The 18,942-nt window shown below is 42.7% G+C and overlaps 1 protein-coding gene across 9 annotated transcripts in view; it reads right to left on the bottom strand.

The window, feature by feature from the left end:
- The window catches only part of oxr1a (oxidation resistance 1a), a 216,966-nt gene that overhangs the window by 53,321 nt on the left and 144,703 nt on the right, over positions 1–18,942 (bottom strand). For 6 of the 9 annotated variants that reach the window (XM_032517852.1, XM_032517856.1, XM_032517848.1 and 3 more), the window contains one exon: positions 14,021–14,103. In XM_032517852.1, the coding sequence (XP_032373743.1) occupies positions 14,021–14,103 (83 nt within the window). Of the gene's footprint in view, positions 1–14,020; positions 14,104–14,389; positions 14,667–18,942 lie in introns of those variants that run through there. The other 3 variants (XM_032517851.1, XM_032517849.1, XM_032517846.1) reach the window with 1 other exon arrangement.

Consider the following 18,942-nt stretch of genomic DNA (forward strand, 5'->3'; position numbering starts at 1 on the left):
GGTATGTGATGATGTGGGGGGGGGGGGTTATTATAAAAGGGGGTATCATAAAAGGTTGGATTTTCTAAAATCTATATCATAAAAGGTTGGATTTTCCAAAATCTATTTAATTAAGGCATTAAGATCAATTTCCAAAAGATGTTATTTTATTCCTCTTTTTAATGAACTTTAGCCTGGGTGTGTAAACACTGTAGACTATTTTAGTAGATACCTGAAAAAGGTTTTGCGTACACACACCAATACCGAGCCCTACTTGTTGTAATTGTTGCTAACTAGCTTCCTGTCTACAGTAGAAACCAAGCATTACTTCCAAGGCCAAGGAGCATTTGATGCAATATTACTTTGTGGGGGTAAAGCACCAATGATCTAAAAAACCTGTTCATGACTAGCATCTCCACCATGGTATCTCCCCACTGTGTGGAAGCTCATCCTGGATGCTACTATATCAGAGTGCAGGCTAATGTTAGCAAGATATACTGTTTAGAAAGACAAAGTATAAATCAAAATACTGTCTTGCTTGTTCAAATATACAGTACCTAAAGAACAAGGACGAACATTTCCTAATCATACTAACTCTAGGACTAAGTAGCTAAACAATTTATTACATTGAATAAAAGCATATCATCCTGAACCATATTCAGTCTACAAGCAAGCGGAACACGAGGCAGCAATCCATGTTAGCTGAGGTTGAAAGGGGCGCTAAGCGCTTTATGCTTGCAGGTTTCTCTATGGAGCCCCCCCCCAACATCTATAAGATGAATAGATATTCGGCAGCTCCTGTGTTTACTTGTGTCTGACTCCTCGCTCGGTCAGTTTGCCGTTTCCGTGCCGTAAAGCAATTTGTTACATCCCAAGACCTGATATCACGCGATACTCCCTGACGCTGAGGCCGGCGACTCGGCGGCCAAAAGTTGCAAGGCTGGTTTTTCCGCTCACAGGCGGTAAGGGGGGAGCGAGACGACCATCATTCAAAGTCATACTACCATTCTAATGACTCCAAAGCTGTTCAGTTAAGGTAAATTAAGCTAAAATACTGCATAGTCCCCCTTAATACAGGCTGCTGTAGTGGCAACATCCTGCGCTCAGCTGCTGCACCCTGCAGTTTTACACAGGTGCACTAGCTTGTCCCCACCAGTTAAAATCCATACAACAGAGACGTGCTGCAGGTGTCTGAACTAGTTAAGCATCCTAAATGCCCAGCGGGAGTTTCTACTTTCCAAATAAGGACGACAACCATGTCAGAAAGAGCCTGCGTGTGTGAGAAATGTGCAGGCAGGGATGACTCTGAGCCATGTATAATTAGGACAGGATAATGGCACTGTGTGTTGTAGTTTTTTTTTCTTTCAGGCGTGGGACAGCCTCAGTGTGTGTGGATCTATCGTTCGTGTGTGTGTGTGTGTGTGTGTGAGTGAGAAAGAGAGAGAGAGAGAGTGCATGCATGTGTGCAAACAGTCCTATAAAAACACCAAGGCACACATATGGTTTCCAGGAGGATATTCGTGCACCAGCAATACAGCACAGTCATCCACAGGTTGGAAAACTAAGACAGACTGGGACATTAGTAACACAGAATCATTGTGTGCTAGTTAGTCACACATGACATGAGAGGATCATAAGTCAACACATAACAACATCGAGGGGAGGGAGCCGAAAATCCCAAAAATGTAGAAGCCTTTTGCAACCAGTGAATGTTTTCACAGTTAATATCATTAACAGTGACGTGCACTAACTCATGCTCCAAACACAAAATGTTTTCTCTCCAGGTAGCAACTGAAAGTCAATGTGAAGGGACAAATTAGAAGCTATAGCCTTTTCTTCGCTGTATTACACGGGTGTCGGACAGCATTTCAAGAGACATTTTATCTCTTTAGTAAACTCAGAAACATTGAAAGTAAGCTTGCATGGACTAATATTTGATTTAAGTTCTAAGAATTTCAAATATTTGACATATATAAACTGGACTTGATTTAGCAAGAACAAGCGTATGCCATACGGCATCATCCCGAAGAATCTTACGGCTCAAAGACAAAAAAAGCTATTAGTACGCGTTCTATTTAGCCTGTTAGCTTGAGCATCTACTGATGATGGGACATTGCAGGGTTTATGAGACAGGGGGACAAGGCTGGGGACAGGACAACGTAGCTGTGGACTGGGTTGTGGTGAAATGAAGCCAGGTTAGGACTGAGATAGGATTGACAACGTCCGGTGACATGTTTCTATTGAACAAACGTGTAGTAGCTACACAACACAGGTTTTAAATTGTAGGGAAATCCATCTTTGAATTTGAATACAAACATGTAGTAGGTTTCCTCTCAGTCATGGGGGAAAACACTGGTGCATTCCCAGCAAGAAGAAGGAACGCTCGACATTCAAACATGTAAAAACCCTGCAGTAAACTCTTTAGGCATGGCTGGCTAAGTTTGTTTAATCCGGTACAAATCTTCTTTAAATCTAATTCAGCCCAATGTTGGTCCATGCCTCTGGTACTAAATATAGGTGTCATTTTTAATGATTAAACACCCATCCCCAATGGGGCTTTGTCTGAAACAAGCCCACTCCAGGCAACTAGAGGAAACATACAGTCATATGAGAAAAATATCAAATAAATAGCTAATGAAGGCTGAAATCCAGCAGAAATAGCTAGTAAAAGACTAATCACCATGAAAGCAGAGTGACAGTAATATTGCTGTGTCAACTGTTTTGGCTCCGGAGCACAGCTATCTAAGTTTTGGAGGTGAAATGTCTGCTTGACATTCGACATGTTGCTTGAAGCACCATCCTCCACTTTGTGTCCTTTAATTTAGGCGGGAATATAACGACTACTCAGGTCAGACGACACTGGGCTGAGAGTGTGCTCAATGCTAAACCAAGGCCCAGATTGTTGACTACACTAGACTTGGATGCCCTACCCGCTGGGGGAACACATTAATCAGAGCTGAGGTCAGTCACACTGCTGGGATCCAGTCTCCATGACTCAGCAAAGTGAGACATTTTTGTGGACAACAATGAACAAGGCAGAGCAGGGATGCATTGTGCAGTGTGGACTGGGTGGGTATGCTGTGCAGGGCTGACGGAGATAGTAGTTTCTCGGTGAGCAGAAGTACACTGCAGATGATGATGGGATGGGTGGAGATTCACTACTTTAGGCAGGTAACTGGTTGCAAATGGATGTTACCAGATTAAACTGAGGTGAAGACAAAATGCAAACCTTTAGACTTCCCCTGGAAATTATACCATGTGGACTAAAAACCAAATAACTCTTGATTTATTGCTTGATTTATATAAGTAAACATTCTCCTAACAAGTTTATGGCCTCAGGCGCTAGTTTAACATCTTCTTCATAAAAGCATGATGTTTGTATTGTAAATTATGGTCCCATTTATTGTAAAAATTATGATAAACCAGCGGATGCTTTGGGGCATGGCTACGTGCCGACCTGTCAATCAGAACAGAGGCTTAGCAATGCTAACCGTTGCACTGTGTGTTTACACTTCATCAAGTGTCACCTAAAAATGTCCTGTTCAGTGTTCTGACAACAAAGCTAGCTTGCTAACGCTAGCTGCTAACTCAAAAGTTTGGGTTGGCTCTTCCAAAAACGCCCTGGAGGCGCAGCGGTTTATTACAGAAAACTCCAAACGTGCCAGGCTCAGCGCATAATAGACACTCAGTGCCTCGCCATGCTGGCGGTGTTTGCAGGGTAGAAATATGCAACAGAGCATTAAAGGAGAATTACGGTCGATTCCAACACGTTGCTCTGTTGTTTGTGAATTTGAAGTGCTGTCAGTAGAGGGAAAAATTAAACTAATCGGTGCTGTCTACACTGTGTTCTCCCCCTGCTAGAGTTACCACACAACAGGCTTTAACAGGGCAAGTTTTAAACCTGTTTTTAGCCTCTTAACACGTTCAAAATGTCATTAAAAGTGCCCGCCATGTGCAGTGATTCCTTCTGGGTGAACACAGGGAATCTGACTGCTGTAGATGCGAAAGAAATGCATGAAAGTTGTGCTGATTCAGCTGTGTTTAGTTCCTGTGGTGATACTGCAAGGGACCGTCTACAAACTACAACTACAAAAAGAGATACAAACATATTTTCAAAAATAAACATATGCTTATTTTTTTAAAGTAAGTGCTGTAGTACAACTAGCAGGAGACAAGTTACAATTGAGGTAAGTTTGGAAACACTACATTCTTTAACCATTAAATTGATAGCCTACATATTTTTGTTTTTGCTCTTTTCTGTGTTGTAGCTTGTAGACGGTTCCTAAGCTCTCTAACTGCTGTCTCAACAAACTAAACCCAGCTGAATTAACACAACTTAATGCATTTCTGTCACATTAACTGCAGTCATATTCACTATGTTCACTCGGGAGGAATCACTGCACATGGGTAGGCACTTTTAATGACATTTTGAATATGTTTAGAGGCTAAAAACAGGTTTAAATCTTGCCCTGTTGAAGCCTGTTTGGTGCTAACTCTAGCAGGAGGATAACAGTGTAGGCAGCACCAATTGGTTTCTTTTTTCTCTCTACTGACAGACCTCAACATTTAGAAACTACAGATCTGTGTTGGAATCGACCTGAATTCTCCTTTAACTCACGCAGGGAAAAACGCTTTGGTGAACACACAACACCACCAGGTAGACTGAAGTTAGTAGTTAATCTAGAAGCAAAAAAATAGAGGTAGAATTTCAGTCAACCAAGCTTTTCTTTGGTTGACTACAGCCCTTTGCAAAACCTAATTATTCATCAGTTAGTGTAGCAAGTGACAAGGAAAAAATGCCAATGCTTTACACAGACTGCCTGTTAATCCAGATGTCTATTTTTGCCCTGTTCACAGACAGATCACCTTGAAGGGTCAAAGTGGAGATCCACAATAACAGCAGTTTGTAGAAATGATTAAATTGTCCTGCTAGATTAAATGTTAATTTGATCAGTTCTTAGAAACAAATCAAATTAGAAGGCATCCTTCATATTTTAAAATGCTATTTGATACCCTTATATCTTCACTGCTTGTTCATCAGGCCAGATTTAATTTAATAATTTGATCAAAGTTACGATTAAATTAAATGGAGGTTGCACAGCAACCAGGGCAGTGAAGACGTGGACAAAGCTCATGGCTGTCGGGTTTAGAAATGAACGTTATTACAGACCAATCTTGTCTGAAATACACAAAGTTAAGTGATCAGATGCAAAATTGTGGACATCATATCCTGGTTTCTGAAACTGCGAGCTTTTTTACAAAACCTCGATAGCGGATTAAGCCGGAACTATGCAGTTATCCTGGCTGAATTTAGCCGTGACACGGTTTCATGAAAGCAGGGGCACATACGTTACCGTGGAGATTTATTCTGTACAGCTAACCTGCTCCAGAGCAGCCGCCAGGCTAGATTAATCCTGTTGCCGTTTCATTGGCATTTCAATGGTCAACATTGTAACCATTATTATCTATATAATTATTCATGTGACAGTCGTTGTTATGGTTATATTGTGTGTATGAAGACAGTTTTTCATATTGTTAAAGGTTTGATAAATATATTAATGCAGTTGTTGAGTTCATTAGAAATAGCTGATTAAGTCAGTGATGAGGGCAAAATATAAAGTCTTATATAAAAGTGTGTAAAATAATTAATATATTCTTTGAAAATTCTGCCATTCATTTTAGTTGATTTATTGCATTTTTATGTGTCCCTTAACAATAAAGGATCATGTATGTTACTTCTACATGCACGTGTATTTTATTTGGCATTGGCGGTTATTAGGTTTCATAATTGCATAATCTTCCCAAATTATGGTCCCACTCCACTGGATCAATAATTATATCATGCACTTTACAATCATTAAACAACAGAGAGAGGACACCTCAATGTCTTTTGACCTTTGATTTTGCTGGGATCACCTGTCTGCTGGGAACTTGTGATGGATAAATAATACCTGATTAATACATCGTGTTACAGTGAGCATTGAAACTATCAATATACTAAGAGAGATTTGAGCATACACGATAGACCGATTTTATTGGCCGGTCAATATATTGGGCAGATGTTTGCGTTTTTTACGTGTATTAGCATTGGCCGATACGCGGCTGCTGCGTTCACTGGTAGTTTTTTCCCGGCGTTTTTTGCTGGAGACGCGGCAGTTCACATGCAGACAATGCACTGCTCCTCCACTGCCCCTCCACCACTAGCATCATGTCTTAAATTCCAAATCAAGAACTTTATTTCAATGGCTACTTTTCAGGTTCATTGTTTTCTGAAATTATTTAAATGTATTGACAAAGGGCAATTTGTGATGACCTGATTATATCTCAAGCAATGCTGCAATCAATGCAATCAAGGCTGTGTCGTAGATGTTGATGAAAGCTTTTTACCCTCGCACAGTTAGCCATATACAGTGCACTCGTCCACATGATGCACATTGCACACATCTTTCGGGTGATGTGAATGGAAGATGATTGCAGAATTGACACTGATCTGTGTTTTTTTAAAATTATTTTTAAATAAATGGCAGAGCAGAGTCCGAAAAACAAATCCAGTGTGGCAGTGTTTACATTGTTATGATGTAAATTGTAAATAATAAACTGTTAAATTGTGCAAATAAGAAATAACTTTTTGAACGTTATAATTATGATGGTTTTAACATTGTTAATTAGTCAGTAAAACAAAAATTGAATATGGAGCGTCTACCCCAGTTCATGAATATGGAAACGTAAAATTTCAAGCCAATAGGAATACGTTTGTGAACCGGCAACACCGATTTTGATAACAAACAACTAAACACGTTACACACTGGGCCTTTAAGGTCCCTGACGAATTGTCATCTAATCAGCTCTATGAAGCCGTACTGTAAGTGTTTATGACTGGAAATTGATTTAAAATTGTATTAAGTCTTGTTTTAGGAGACGACAGGAGTTCTCCTTTTTACGTAAGGAGTTAATAACGAGCGCGTCAGAGCCTTTCTTCCAGGCAGCTTCAGCACAGGGCATCGATTCTCCCTAGGTGCTATTAGCTACCGTCTCTTCCATAAACTATTTATTTTTAGCTTTATAGCTCCTCTGTTGCTCAGCACAAAGCTGACCTGCAGGACATTCAGGTCTACAGGACATTTACAGCTGCTAAAACAACTGTTTTTATATGGTACTTCTTCAGCATTGTGCAATATAGGGTCACCTATTAGACATGTATTGACAAATCCTCTGCCTTTTGCTCTCAAACATAGATATTTTAAAGCTTACCCTGACTTGATGACAGCTACTGGCTCTTGCATCAAATAGCTGCTCTGGTAGTTCTTTGTTTTAGGATCGCAGCCAATCAATATGGATAAAAATATCCGCTGTTCAATGAAGTAAACATTGGCAAAGCCAGGTGGTGGGCTGATCTTGGCACTAAAAGTGGTGTAATTATAGTCTGATTCCAGTTTGCCTTTAAAGCTTAATGAATCACTACATCTACATAGGGAAGTGACGTTCACAACACAAGCAGCGTTTTACGTCACAGAACTACCAAGGGATCACTAAAATGACACACACACACACACACAGTACATGCAACTCCACCAACCTATAACAAGGTTTTCCCTGCCATTATAAGGTTTAGGTGCAGCACCCAGGCCGAATGAATGTAAAATCATCAAAAGAGACAAAGACTCTCAGATCTAATAATTGTAGTCAGTCCCCAGTGGACTTCTTCTATGTTCACCTAAGTCTTCGACATACCTAGAGATACTAAGAGATGCAGCCACTGATCGTACTGTAGGAGGAGTTATCTCTAACTCAATTAAGTGGCAGAGGAGAGCGGAGGTGCAATTAGTCCAACGTGATGTGTGAAATTGCATTTTTTATAGAATAACGTCCCATTTTCTTAAGAGAAGACCCCTTAACCCCCCGCCAAATACATACACCTAAGTCTTCGACAACCCTAGGAATAACACTGCTAAAAGATGTAGCCATTGATTGTACTGTAAGAGGAGCTATCTCTAACTCAATTAAGTGGCAGAGGAAAGGGGACATGCAAATGTGACCCACTGATAAAGACCTGATATTGACACAATGACAGCAGAAGGAGGGAGGGAGGGAGGGAAAGGAAACTAGAGAGCAATCACAATCAGGATCATAGCCACTAATGACAGGTACACCCTATCTTCCCATCCTCCAGATCAATAATACCCATTATTCATCGGAAACTGGGGATGAATAATTAAGCCTCTTCCCGTCAGGGCGACATCTGTCCTTCTGAGCAGAAGGGTAGAGGAAGGCCGCGACAGCCATCTTGAGAGTGATCGACATCTAGCTAATGGTCACTCTTGTTGAACAGGAGAGAACACACAGATTCAACAAGGGCAGTCGGCTGGACAGCCAAAGACTAATAGTTCCATTAAAGAGTCCACTGGCTTCTTGGTAGGAACTTTAAGTATGGAACATGAGTGCAAATCGATGAGTGCAACTGCAAAAGACAAACGAAGGAAATAAGAAGCAGAGCTACGGATTCGTGGTTGGATTATAAAGCAGAAATCTGTTAAAAAGGTAACAATTGACAGCTGTTGGCTGGTCCACAGTTTTACGTAAGGACCCTTTTCTGCACTGAGACCAACTTTGATTCTTAATGAAATTGTTTTCTTTTTTCAAAACCATAATCATCGCAATAAATCGACTGTGTCGTCATCAACCTGGAGATAAAACTCTACGGTGTACAGTTTAATCACCCATAATGCCATATTAAAGCAGCTATCGCTTCTCATTTTATAATGAAGGATGAAGCCCAGCTTTAGCATGACAGTTGCCATAGCAACTTTGTCGTTACTACCCTAACGGCATGTTTATTGTGTGCGACCACAGCCTAGCTGATCGTTTGCAGAACTATATTTAGACTCTCTATAAGTGACGGAGGAGAAAGTCACATCCTTCTGTCCATTTCAATGGGGCACAGAACAAGTTGTCTGTTTCACTCTTCCTCCTTGTGACAGGTGATGACCTCCTGCTTCAGGCTTTGTTAGATTTCCCACTGATCTACCAACACATATGCAGGGATCTAATGACACGCAAGAAGCAGCAAAGCCAAAAGAGACGCACTATTTAAACTTTGAAATGACAAAGCTTAGGCCGTGTTTAAGCCAGGGTTTTGTCAATGTAGTTTTCTATTGGGAGGGACAATAAACAATACAATGTACACATGGTGAGTGCTGCAAAATAACATTAAAATGACAGGGTGACTGATAGACATGGAACACATTTTGATTCTTTAAGAAACAAGAATTTTAAGAATTCATGAAATCATATGGATTTAAAAACAGGGTTAGAAAGTATTCTCATTCCATCCGGGCTAAATTGGTGTGCCATGGACAAATATTTTAGTCAACTTCCAAGTTCATCTGTATCTAGAGAAGCCAGGTCCATATTAGGTGTTACATATTAGGTGTTACTAGCTACATCACTGGGAAACTTAAATGTACCTTTTCATTACTCTAATCATTATATTTAAAAGTGGAATTAACAGCCAAGTCATTTTGTAGCTTGGCTAACTAACAAAGTATTATAGCTTATCAAATCTGAAAATGAGAAGCCTGCTAACAGCATTGATACTGTCCTTGGCTTTATGTGGACAATTGGGCCCAGGAAGGTTGTAGTGATGGGACATTTGATGTTTTAAAAGGGTCACAGTTACAAAAGTATGCTAAGGGCTGATTTGGCTAGCGAAGTCCCATCGCTTGTTAACACATGGTGTTAACATAAAAACAAGTAATGAATGATTGGAATGATCAATGATTAATGAAAAGACAATTGAAAACAATGTTTTGTCTCTCAAGCTTTTCCCTCTGGTTAACTAACAGGAATCACAGGCTATAGTTCATATAAGAATGCTTTGACACAAAGGGAACAGAGTGAGATGCTGACATCTGGGTGTTGTCTTAGTTGCTGTCTCTATCATAAATAGATGCATTCCATATGCATTCCCCTTTATCCCCTCCTCCATCCTTTTTACCGTTGCCCTCCACATACCCTTCCAATCTCTCAGTTCTCCATCACCCTTTGACTTGTTCTCCTACTCTCAAACAGGGAGCTGTGAAAGAGCTGAAACACTGGGATCTCCTCGCCTACCCAGTGGTGAATAATGCAATCAGAGTGACTGATTGTCAGGAGGGTGCAGAGTTAAGATTGTCGCCGATGTGTGTGTGTCTCTCTTTGTGAACATGCACACACACCTGCCTCTCAGCGTATGACTCATCAAATGTCCGCAAGTCCTCTAAAGCCCACAGGACTTCCTTTAAGCCCAGCAGAAATCCATTTAGCCTGCAGACTGTTGGCTCCTCACATCTGGATCAAACTCTATTTCATATACAGTAGTTCTTCAGCAGAATTGTTAAGCTGTACTTGGCCACAGCAGTTGATGTTTAGTAAGGCCATTTGCCATGTGCACCAAGGTTTGCTATTTATTACTTAGACAAAATAAAGCTGAGGCTGATGGGAGTGGCATTGGTTTTGCAAGTATTTGGGCCACACAGCAAAATATATGTAAGTGACCTGATGATGGCACTACACCTTAGGGCAGTGGTTCCCAAACTGGGGGGCGCACCACTTGAAGGGGGCCGGGGGGGGGGAGGCAAAGACTACATATAAATAAATGAATGATGCATGGTTCTGCTGCACTGCTAGTAACGCATGGACAGGATTGTAAAAGGACTGCCAGGTGAAGGTGAAGCAGAAGAACAGAAAACGCCAAAACCACCAATGCAAAGGAGCCTGATTTGACTGCCAATCTCCCAGTCTAAACAATGCAGCGTTGTTTTGTTGACCCTCCTTTCGAGGAGAAACAGCTGAATGTGGCGCACCTCTCTTTCTCTTTCTGTCTCGTCTCTTCACAGAGAAACATGCGGCGCATCAGGTGTTCTGTCAGTCTGCTCTGTTTCAAGACAAGGAAGTAGAAAAAAACCCGAAGAAAATGTTTGGGAAACCCTTTGTTGGTGGATCTCTAAACGTATTAAAATTCATCCTGATTGATGTATAAATGTGTGTTCAAAATGTCATAGTAATCCATCCAATACGAAATGTAATCATCATCATGTGATAGTTGATAGCCCAACCCACGTGTTGAAAAAGTGAGCACACATTTATTTAATGACTGAGGGCCATGACCACTGTTTTACTACAGCCCACGGGAACACATGCAGCTGATCATGACTGATCATGTTGTTGGCCAGAATGACAACACCATGAATGCTGACAACCTCCTTCTTTCTTTGCCGGCCTACAAACTGGAAGCGAGACAGCCTTTCCCATAAAACTGCTCTCTAGTGTTACTATACAAAATGTAATGAGAGCTTTGCTGTGCCAGTTCTGCTGAGAGCACTGCAACAGACTGAGACAGAGTGTGTGTAGGGCGGCTCAGGCCAAAAACTAACGACTCAACTTGAGGAATAACTCCAATTTATCACAAAGAAGAGGTTATCGTTGTAGTTTTGGCCATGTCTGCTTTTGGTTAGAAAAACGACCAGATTATTATTTAGGGACATATACTGTATGCCTGTCTTTGCTATTAAGCAGTAGAAAGGTGACAGGAAAAGACTAGTGGATCAGGGGATGCTATCATTACATTGTCAGTGTCTTAGAATAAGTGGGCCACTATGATGCCCTGATCAGACAAGTATTAAACAAACCCTTCACATTATCCAAATATATTTGGAAGAAAATGAAGGCAAACAGTGTCACTCCCCAAATTGTTAGTTGTAAACATCCATTATGGTTTAGAGAACAACTTCCTGGTTCAGTCTACTATAAGTACCATCATTGTGTGGGGGAATATTATTTTTGTGGGCTTTTGGTTTTGCCACAAAACTAATGTGCCTAAACTATGGATGTCACGATTTGAGATTTTGATATCATGATTATTGTCAGAGGAATTATCACCGTTTCACAATTATGAGAGAATTAAAAAGTGATAGATTGAAATCATGGCCAAAGCTACAAAACTAAAAATAGTGTGAGGCTTTCCCATCGCTTTTTTGATGTGTCTCTGCAAGCCATCACCCGACACACCCTGTGGATCCAAAACAGCATCCCAACTGAAGCGTCTATGTCTGTGGTGTGACAAAGTTGGTGTGTCTGGAGATAAATATGTGTGGCCGGCACTCTGTTCTTCAATTAGTTTGACTTTGACTGGCCGTCCTCTCCCCCCCCAACAGCTCACCTCTGTGCTGCTCTTTGCCTCTCTCTGTCTGCGTCCTTCTGTCTCCTCATCTATCTCTATTGTTCCCACGGACTTCAAACACTTTTTTAATTGGATGCAGGTCAGCCAATAGCTGGACTTGGCTGAATGGACGTGCGTTATCAGTGTCTAGGCAGGGTTGCAGCTGCTCAGGTTATTTCTCAATACGAAAAAGGAAGAAGCCTGTGTGTGAGGTAGATGGAGGAGAGGGGGGAGGGAGGGAGGGAGATTGAATTGATAAGGTGGCATAAGAGGAAACCCTCCTTTTTCCTGTGGCCGCCGGGCGGTAGATTAAAAACGCATCTGCTGGCAAGCGAAATAAGGAAACATCACTGGCCATCTCCGGCACGGGAGATGAGTTTAAGATAAAGCCACTTCTCAATCACTGGGACAGTGGCAACCATGTGTCTCTGACAGCGTACGGGAGGCTTGGTCACATCGCCTTAATCACTCTCCGCAGCCCAGAGTCTTGTCGCTACGTGGCGCTGCAGCATCCATCCGTCACACTAATAACAAACTAGTGGTGGGGGGAAATAAGGAGGAAAGAGGAAGAGATAGGGATGGCTGACAAGAACAAAATTGGTATGCTGTGCGATTGAGATATGGTCCTTTTTCTAAACACTAGATTTCTCAGGTCATATCAGGGCCATGACACTTTTGGCTCAGGACACATATCCTGTAGGAGGAGTTCTGGCTGTTCCAAGTCCCTGGAAGAGAAACAAGGGCCTTGTCAATCAGCAGGCCTTGGATGACTGACAGGTGGGGAAGGAGGTAGAGGTGGAGCTGGTGTCTCTGTTGCTAAGGTGTTGGTGAGATGGGGGAAAGAGAGGCGATCCCAGTGAAAGCTACAGTGAAGCGGCTCCTGGAGCTGGAGTTTGGGTGAAGAGAGTGGAGTGCCAGTGAGAGACCTTGCTCTCACTCGCTTCCTTCCCTTTCCTTTCCTCTCTCTTTCCTCACATCATCTCTTCCTCTCTCGTCAGCAGACAGGAAGACTGCCGGAGCAGAGCCACAGCAATCCCACTTCTTGCCGTTGCCACGGCGAGAGCGGCAAGGAAAAGCAGTCAGACTGCAGCGGGATTTGAGGGTCATTTGAAGAACACAACCAGGCAAAGCAGAGACAGGCTCCATTTTCAGCTCACGCCAGGGAACCAGAGCCCCCTCTCCCTCTCTCCCCTCTCTCTCTCCCTCTCTCCCCTCTCTCTCTCCCCCCTCCCCCCTCCCCTTCTCCTACACAACAGCTAAATCAATAGAAATGACAACGCAGTTGGAAGGTCATACGCGAGCACAGCAAAACTCTGTGGTGGAATGCTCTCCAATACGTGGCACCAATGGAAAAACAAATACACAGCCTATCTGTCCGGGTCTGATCCTGCTGAAGGAAACGCACACAGCTACTACAACTCCTCTCTATCCTTTTCTATATATCAACATGCAAAACGGAGCTGAGCGTTGCTGCACGGGACACAGAAGATACAGCACATTGTGTCTGTGCACATGCACACACATGTGCGCGAGCACACACACACACACAGTCCTTAATGTAAACATTTGGAGAATGAGGTACACGTGTTACACTGGCAAAATCTACAAAATACTTCTCCCCACTCACTTATGAGCTACCAAGCATGGTCGGACACGGTGTCTTCACAACACACAATAACAACAACAACAGCTAAAGCTAGAATATTACCAGACCTAGTCAGAGCTACAGAAACCAGCAGCAGCAGCAGCAGACACACACGCAGAAGCAGCAGCAGCAGCATGGGAGCAGAAAAGCATCAAACACACATAACAACATTAACACAGAGTTGCTTTTGCGCTACTCACAGAATATTTAACGGTCCCTTTGGGTTTCTGGAACGACATGCGCCTCCCATCCTTCTTCTCTGGAGTCTTCTTCTGGCCTGTATCTGAAAGCAAGCGAGGCAAGGTACGCATTACATTCATGTTCCCCTTTCCCCAGCTTGTCACAAGCTGCCGTTTCCCAGCCCCGTGGGTAGACAGCTCATTCGACAACAGTGTGCCAGCCAGCCAGCGATGTGAGCTGTGAGCGCCGGACCACTTGCTCTCTCTCCCTCTCTCTCCCTCTCCCTCGCTCTGCTTCTACCCTCCTGTCCTCGCTCTCCCTCGATCGCACTGTCGTCCTCCACTCTCTCTCTCTTTCTCTCTCTCTCTCCCTCCCTTCTTCCTACTCACCCACCATACAGCTCAGTGATAGCCGTTGAGAGCAGTTCACCTTGCCGTCCTTCCCCTGTTGTCTCTCACGGCAGAAAGAGACCAGGCTGACCTCCATCAGGGCTCCGCTGCTCTGGATGTGAGCCCGAGCAGAGAAGAAGATGGATTCGGTTGGGAAGCGAGGGGTGCTAAGAAGAAAAGTGGGGGCTGAACCGGAGGGGGGATGAAGGAGAAGGGAGGGCTCAGTGCTACGTGTTGGTTGGGTAAGGCGGTGATGTAGCATGGGGAAGTGGCAGCTGAGGTGTAGAGTTGTGCTAGCTCCAGTTTTTTTCCGGCATTAAAAATTTTGGGTGTCTCCCGACTAAGAGTTTACATCGTCCAATCAGAATTGTCTTGCCGATGGTCGACTGATCGTGGAATCATAATAAGTTGTATGTTAACTTATTGGGAGAAAACAGGTCGTTCTATGTAAAATAAGACTTTGAGTACCCCCATTTAGCCAAAATGGCAGGATCCTTGTTTCATAACTATAGAAATAAAATAACTCATAATACTTTTTTTTATCTATGTTACAAACTTTCAACTGGTCGAGTTTTTGGCTGAAGCTTCAACCAGCGCCCACGATCACGGTAACATGGTCGAGTGAGCTAAGAGTGACTGAAGAAAGCGAGCGTTGTTAGAACAAAGCAGTGAATCAGAGAAATAAAGCGTTGTTTTTGCCATTTTATCACTAGAAATGCAACCATAGCAAGCATCTGACTATCACTAATGTGATCCACCTTCATATTTAGATACAAACAAAGGATATATCCAGCTACAAAAAAAACTGAAATCCTAGAACGGAAGTACAAAGAGTTGTTCCTATGAAGATGATACACTGTCTCATCTAATTGCATTAGTGTAAACTGGCAGGTTTCACAACGTTGCAGAACGGCGCAATGCAAGTAGTTGCAAGTTTCAAATGGTTTTGTCGCAGAACTTTTGTCTGAACTGAAGCTTTATGCCTTTGCGAAGATTCAACTGCCAATCCCACAGTCGAATCTTCGATCGAAGCATCGGATATTCAGAGTCACCCCTTTTAAAAATAATAGAAATATTCAGAATTTCCCACTTTTTGACAAAGGACCTTGAAAGGTTGGAAGGTACTAGAAGGTACAGGACAGGGCAGAAGGCAGAGAATGTAAGAGAAGATGATGGAAGAAGGCCCATTAAGCAGTTGGGGGGGATGGGTGCGGTTTGGAGAAAGTATGGAGATGAAGGCAAGAGGGTGGATGGAATGTTGAAGCAAGTAGATGAAAGACAGAAGCAAATGATGGGAGATAAAAGAAACTGGAAGGGGACTCTTGGGATGAAGATCTAGAAAAGGGGCAGCCTTTGATTTAGGGCTTAGAGAAAGGCGCATGGGCAAATGGGCAAAACACTTTGTTAATCAGAGGTGTAGGGTGTGTGGGCCAAGAACGGAGTCGAATGGAGGAGGTCACCAAGTTTAGGTGAAGGATTTATGTCAGTCGTACTCTGACCCAGTGTCCCTTTTGTTAATGTAGCACATAACTAATGTGTCTCTTTATCAGTGTCTCATCAGGCATCTTTGATAGATCGATGAGTCATCCACCAGTGTTGCTATTTCTGGGTCTCAGGACTGCCTGGCAGAAAGTGAGAGGGGAGGGGGAATCCGAGCTGCTTCAGGTGTAAATATCAGTCTAGTAAAGACGATACTGCTGGCGTTGTTCATTGAGCTAGCAAATACATGGATTTACTACTCGTGTTGTCAAATGAGACTGGATACCACCAAGGATATTATAGTATTATAAATTAGTTTGGATGTTTTATTTTCTCTGTTTTAAAGTGCACTTATCCATTTTAGACTAATATTAGAGCAGTGGTATCTAAGCTTCAGATCTAACATTACTCACTCGGTTAGGTTCTTGTTTACTGTCACAGATCTGGGGTCTGTGTGTGGATTTGTCTAATACCTGAGTGGATTAAAGTGAACCTACTATCAGCTCTGATCATGTAGTCAGGGATGTCCTGATCAGCTACCGAGGACCGATCTGATACATGTATTTGCTCAGATAACCGAGCTGCACACTAAAATATGTCTTCAGCTTAACACATATTACCTTCTACCTCGCCAAAACAGTTCTCTTTAGGATCCCGGCAAACCCCCAACCAAGTTCCCCGCTGGACAAAGAAAACTAAATTTAGTGATGTCTCTTGCGCTTAACAGTCAAATCTGATTTTCTTCTTGTGTATACCGATATCGGCTCCAGGATGTAACAGCCTGTTCTCTGCTCTCTCCTCTCCTTATGTTTTTCGCCCAACATATTTCCTTGGATTAGGATGACACCAAGATCTTGGTTGCAGCTGTCGCCGTGGTCCTGCTGCACTACACCCTGCTACGTTCTGTGGTGTCCTGCTACGCCCTGCTGTGCCACGCTACATACTGTAACGCCCTGCTATGACATGAACTACTACTACTTTTTTACTCACTGTTCCATTATCTTTAATGTGACTGTTATTGCCACTTTTCATCAGACCCCCAACCGGCACCGTCAGACACCGCCTACCAAGAGCCTGGGTCTGGCCCAGGTTTCTTCCTAAAAGGAGTTTTTCCTCACCACTGTCACACTGCCTGCTCTTAGGGGAATTACTAGAATTGCTGGGACTTTAATAATTACTAGGGTGGTCTAGACCTACTCTATCTGTAAAGTGTCTTGAGATAACTTATGATTTGATACTATAAATAAAATTGAAATTATTTGAATTGTAAGCGTGGCTTCCTGGTAGAATCAGTAAAATAACATCACAGAGTATGGTCTAGACCTGCTCTTTTATGAAAAGCGCAGTGAGATAACTGTTGTTGTGATTTGGCGTCATATAAATAAAATTGAATTGAAATTGAATTGAAGAAGCTTCTGTAAAAAACGTTTGATTAGGAAAGACGGACTGCAAGCTACGAGACACTCTTTGGATGGACACTGGTGAGGTGCCGCGTGCCATCTCGGTTTGTGTGTGTCTGTGCCGCACGGTGTGTGTGATTAAAGGTGTCGATCACGTGAAGCTATGCTAACTGATGAAAATGATCGGAGTAAAGTAATGGTTAGTGTATAGTAGGCCTGCACGATTTGGGGAAAAATTCACGATTTTTTTGCTTAGAATTGATATCACGATTCTTTTTCACAATTTTTTTGATTTCGACAAAACAAAACCAATGGCAGTACCAAACATAGATTTTTTTGGCACCTGTAGCACATTGCTCATCACCACAAGCCTGTAAACATAGAGGCTTCAATGGAGAGAAGGGAGAGCATGGCAGCTCTTGGGAGCGCTGTAAAACCTATTTTATACAGTCTCTGGGCGTTTCTCAATACCAAGTAAGCAAAGAACGGACTTGTGTTCTTGGGGAGACCGTACTTGCTGGCTGTACCTGGAAGAATGAACTCGCAAGTTCAGAAGCACACAAAACGCTGTTGACAGTTTTGAGACAAAGCGCTCTCCCTGTTATTGCGCAACACCCCCAGCAAAGAGGGCGCTTGCCACTTTATAGTTAGCATTGATGTGTGTATTCATAATAAAGCATGGACGGTCACCCTTCACACCGCCTTGTTGTTTTGTTACGTTTTCATTTAAAGTGCTATTAAGTATCACGGGCCAATAACTGTATAAATAACGACACAAGGGCAAGAAAAAATCCTTGTAACATTGTTCGGGATTCACTTTTAATTGAAAGCAGAAAAGAAACGTTAAAATAGGTATTCAAATTATAGAGGGACTGGGTAAAGTTAGCCACTGCCGTCAGTACACTTTACCGAGAAGCAGAAGAGCAGCCTGCGAGAGGATGAGGAGGACGGAAAATTGTTTTAAATATCTTACAATTGTGGACCTGGCTTTCCTCTTCCATTGTTGTTGCTGCAGTGGTCTGTCTAAATGTGGGGGCCAGAGGGGTCTGTCTAGATGTGGGGCCAGAGGGGTCTGTCTAAATGTGGGGGCCAGAGGGGTCTGTCTAATGGGGCCAGAGGGGTCTGTCTAAATGTGGGGCCAGAGGGGTCTGTCTAAATGTCTGTCTAATTCACCATAAATTTTTGTTGAACTGCCTATATTCAAAATCTACACAGCTGATTTCTCGCCTTAAAACATCTTAAAAATGAATTTATTGATTTAATAATAGACAAAATTGTGAAAATCTGTGTACCGGAAACCATACGCCTTTACACCCGAATTGAATGCTGGGATACCGGCCCGGCCAAGTTCACACAAGTTACCATCCGATTGTATCCTCGGTAAAATGGGCGTGTCGAGATCACATCCGGGGATTTTAACTGTTCTTGCGAAATGCAACTTGTGTATGGGTCAGTACTTTGGCCACCAAACATGACGTTCACAAGAACACAGATTGAGAAACGCCCTCTGTTTGTTAAGCTCTCTCATAGAACTGCACTTCCCAGAGTGCACCGGCAGCAGCAAACTGGCTGCCATTGCACCTGATCATTAGCACTGATTTGGAGCAGCTGTTAAGAAATTGAGGCGCTCAGTCATTCAGGGAAACAAACTGCAGAGAGAAGACGCTCCAAGTT

The sequence above is a fragment of the Etheostoma spectabile genome, chromosome 6, assembly GCF_008692095.1.
Source record: "Etheostoma spectabile isolate EspeVRDwgs_2016 chromosome 6, UIUC_Espe_1.0, whole genome shotgun sequence".
Lineage (NCBI taxonomy): Eukaryota > Metazoa > Chordata > Actinopteri > Perciformes > Percidae > Etheostoma > Etheostoma spectabile.